This window comes from Eimeria tenella, genomic scaffold (assembly GCF_000499545.2).
Source record: "Eimeria tenella Houghton genomic scaffold, Eth_scaff2542, whole genome shotgun sequence".
NCBI lineage: Eukaryota > Apicomplexa > Conoidasida > Eucoccidiorida > Eimeriidae > Eimeria > Eimeria tenella.
The window spans coordinates 1,782-2,016 of record NW_013542410.1 but is presented as its reverse complement, the minus strand read 5'-3'; the positions used below and the strand labels follow the sequence as shown (position 1 = coordinate 2,016).

Here is a 235-nt window from a genome sequence, read left to right as displayed (position 1 = left end):
TAGGTTTGCTGTTGCTGCTGCTGCTGCTGCAACCTACTATTTGCTGAGGGCCCGCCGAGGCCTACAGAATGCCAACAAAGGCGCGGCTGGTGAAGGCAGCTGCAGCTGCAGCAGCAGCACGAGCAGCAGCAGCAGCGGGACGAAAAGCAGCCACAGCAGCAGCAGCAGCAGCAGCAGCGTCGGAGTGTACATACACTTCGGATCGGAAACAGGAACGGCGGAAAGGGTCAGCGAG

General features: G+C 60.4%; 1 protein-coding gene across 1 annotated transcript in view; it reads left to right on the top strand.

Moving 5' to 3' along the window:
- Positions 1–235, top strand: part of ETH_00033515 (uncharacterized protein) — a gene marked incomplete at both ends in the record, with an annotated part of 2,484 nt that overhangs the window by 488 nt on the left and 1,761 nt on the right. The window contains one exon of the mRNA XM_013375131.1: positions 3–226. Within this exon, the coding sequence (XP_013230585.1) occupies positions 3–226 (224 nt within the window). The remainder of the gene's footprint in view (positions 1–2; positions 227–235) is intronic.